Genomic DNA, 3,730 nt, shown 5'->3' on the forward strand with positions numbered 1-3,730 from the left:
CCCAACAATAAAATCCCCCAATAACCACACCAAACAAGTATTTAGTGCAGTACATACAATGCCCTCTTTCTCAACTATAGTAATAATACCACACCATTCTGTTACCCAGTAAATGTCAACATATATGCAGGTAAGTTAAATTACCAAAATAAATAAAACTATAACTGCAAACTGGCCAACACAAGCATAATATTAAAATCAATACTACTCTTTGAATGGAGGAAAGCAGTTGCATTAAATTCACACATCTAGCTATTAATTAGTTTAAAAAAATCTTTAAAATTATCCAAATAACTAAGTATTAAGAAAGGAACTGAATTATTGTATAATGAGAAAATCAAAGCCGACACCATTCCTAAAGTATCTTAAAGATTGCAATTTCAGTCTGAAGATGCACAGAAGCAAAAATGTCTCTAAATGCACAGATAAACCGTAACCCTAATTTAGTCTTTATTGTATATTTGACTGCTAAGCCAACTTTTCAGGCACAGTGCAAGACGTAGTTTTGCTTCGTCCCTGCTGTTTGGAACATAACAGCCTCTTCGAGCATGACTGAAATTGAACACCACACCGAAATGCTTTTTGCATGCCCTATACGTCCGATCTTCTGCCAGCATATCAACTGCTGTTCTCTTTCTAAACACATCCTAGGTATATATTAAAGGAGCAGCACCTTTCCTGTGTAATTAACTAGTTCCAACACCTTTTAGCTGCAGATTAATAATGTCTGTTCTTTACAATAATAATATCCAAAACACTATTGAGAAGTTGTTTTTAATGTAATGTGCATATTTGTTCACTCTATGCTTATACAGCAAACCTTATATTGTTCAAAAGCAGCAGGAGACATGAACTAGTGTACCGGTGGCTTGCATGCGAGTGCCTCCACTGAAGTACTGACTAACTTCTACTAGGGATCTGAGAAAAATAACTGGTAATCAAGAAGATATCAAGTTGGGTAATGGTGGATGAGACAACTCACAAGATTTTCTCTCTCGTTATGGAATTATGTAGAAGGTGCAGAATCAATTTTTCTGAGGTGTCTCTCAAGTAGTGGTTTCATTACCCAAGTAATATGATACATTTGCACTTTGATTAGTCCAGGTTTACTTTTGATTTCTTGGGCTCTGAGCTATTAATATCCACCTCAAAAAATAATAATAACAATAAAAACATCAACAAATTTTAAATATTAAACAAGAACATTTAAAACTACTAGAAAAAAACTACCAAGACCAACAAAACAAGACAACAAAACAAGACCAAACACCCCTAATTGATTGTTTCTACAGGAATAGGTCAATGATTCATTAATAGGTGATACCCGATATTATACTGTACCTCATTCACAACTGCAAGTAGCAAAAGACTTCACTGACAGATAAATTAATTGGCCTGGACATAATGTCATAGGTCTTCTAGGATACTTGTTTGTATAGAAGAATACACATACAGATAAAGAGACCCTTAAAATTTTACATACCTGTACTGTAGCCATTTAGAAAAAAGAAACTGGTTGCCCCGGGGTAGATCCCAGTTGGAATACAACTGCTGTGAGGCGGTTACACTATGTGCAATACATTTGTTCTGCTCTTACTGTACAAAATATTCCAATAAACATTCAGCAGCTGAATGTGAATGAGGCAAGTTGTTAAAAAAAAGAGAAATTCTAAAAGCAAAAATAAGTATTTATTTTTAGTATTTTAGGCTACAATGCAGATGAAGTTGTATGAACAGTCCACTGAAATTAGCTTGTTATGTTCCAAACTTCTTCTGTCTGACTGGAGCAGGCAGCTGTGAAATGATTTCAATTATTGGGCGCTCTATGACAACCATCCACTCTTCATCAAGCAAGTCTGCATACAAGAGGTGCTGCAATGAAATAAAAGAAGAAATTTCACATAAAGAATACAATACTACAGATATTTTCTCGTGACCGGATGAACACAAAAATAATTGTATGAATTGCTATTTTGTTGGTATTTCCAATTTTGGAGCTTTTCCTGTCAACCTTTTCTTTCTGTACCCTTGGGTTTACAGTAGAGCTGCCACTCTGGTATAATTAAATTGAAATTTAAAACAATAGTAATGTTTTGATTGTCCATAACCAAGTATGAAGCCCCTCTCTGTGTACCATTTGTGCATTTAAAAGCTCACTCAGTACTGTCCTGTTGACTTCATTTTATTTTATACACACAGTCATATGAAAAAGTTTGGGAACCCCTATTAATTCTGTGAATTTTTGTTTATCATTGGCTGAACTTTCAAAGTAGCAACTTCCTTTTAATATATGACATGCCTTATGGAAACAGTAGTATTTCAGCAGTGACATTAAGTTTATTGGATTAACAGAAAATATGCAATATGCATCATAACAAAATTAGACAGGTGCATAAATTTGGGCACCCCAACAGAGATATTACATCAATACTTAGTTGAGCCTCCTTTTGCAAATACAACAGCCTCTAGACGCCTCCAATAGCCTTTGATGAGTGTCTGGATTCTGGATGGAGGTATTTTTGACCATTCTTCCATACAAAATCTCTCCAGTTTAGTTAACACTAGAATTATCAGAGCCTACAAAAAAACTCATAGATCTGTCCCACCTTAAAACGCTTCTCACCTCTCCATCACCATCTTTTGTCCTTTAAATATGTTGTTGATAAGCAGTAAACAGCAATCAGTCTGCTATCACATTCCCTACCGGCGCACAGTTTTCTTAGCTCAAGTCTGTTTACCTGAATGTCAGTTGCTTAGAGTTGTATACAGTGAGAAGTCAAGCAAAATGACACCTTTTATAAATACTATATCATTATTTGGAACACTTGCATTTCATGTGTGTTCTGTGTCTACAACGATCTATGCACAGTAAACACATCATTAAAACAGAAACGTTTTTCATGTTTTTGTAATAAGTGACAAAATGTAGACATGAAGTGTATAATGTGTGAAGCCTGAATTCCAAATATCAAAGAAACACTTTCACAAAAGATACAAGTACAGTGATCCCTCGCTATATCGGCTTCACTCCTTTGCGCATTTTAAATGTAAGCATATCTAAATATATCACGGATTTTGTGCTGGTTCGTGGATTTTTGCAGACAATGGGTCTTTTAATTTATGCTTCCTCAGTTTGTTTGCCCAGTTGATTTCATACAAGGGACGCTATTGGCGGATTGCTGAGAAGTTACCCAATCAGAGCAAGTATTATGTATTAAATAAAACTCCTCAATGATATACGATATGCTTCCTGCGCGGTGCTTCGCACACTTAAAAGCTCTAACTGCCCGCATTGATTTTTGATTGTTTGCTTTTCTCTGTCTCTCTCTCTCTCCGACATTCTCTGCTCCTGACGGAGGGGGTGTGAGCAGAGGGGCTGTTTGCACAGAGGCTGTTTGCTTAGAAGATATGGATGCTATTCTAAAAAAATGCTTAAAGACTACCTTCACATTGATCCCTTCATTGTGGCTGCTTTATCACGGTGCTTCGCATACATAAAAACAGCCCTATTGATTTTTGATTGTTTACTTTTCTCTCTCTCTCTCTGACATTCTCTGCTACGCGCACTCCTTTGAAGAGGAAGATATGTTTGCATTCTTTTAATTGTGAGAAAGAACTGTCATCTCTGTCTTGTCATGGAACACGGTTTAAACTTTTGACTAAAGGGTGTTATTTCATGTCTAGAGGGCTCTAATAATGTTAAAAAACGTATTTAGAAGGTCGTAAAACA

The 3,730-nt window shown here is 35.8% G+C and overlaps 1 protein-coding gene across 1 annotated transcript in view; it reads right to left on the bottom strand.

Moving 5' to 3' along the window:
• Window positions 1-1,670: 1,670 nt before the first annotated feature.
• utp4 (UTP4 small subunit processome component) overlaps window positions 1,671-3,730 on the bottom strand; it is a 71,890-nt gene continuing 69,830 nt past the window's right edge. Inside the window, exon 17 of the mRNA XM_039763510.1 lies at window positions 1,671-1,872. Within this exon, the coding sequence (XP_039619444.1) occupies window positions 1,756-1,872 (117 nt within the window). The 3' untranslated portion in view covers window positions 1,671-1,755. The remainder of the gene's footprint in view (window positions 1,873-3,730) is intronic.

This window comes from Polypterus senegalus, chromosome 9 (assembly GCF_016835505.1).
Source record: "Polypterus senegalus isolate Bchr_013 chromosome 9, ASM1683550v1, whole genome shotgun sequence".
NCBI lineage: Eukaryota > Metazoa > Chordata > Cladistia > Polypteriformes > Polypteridae > Polypterus > Polypterus senegalus.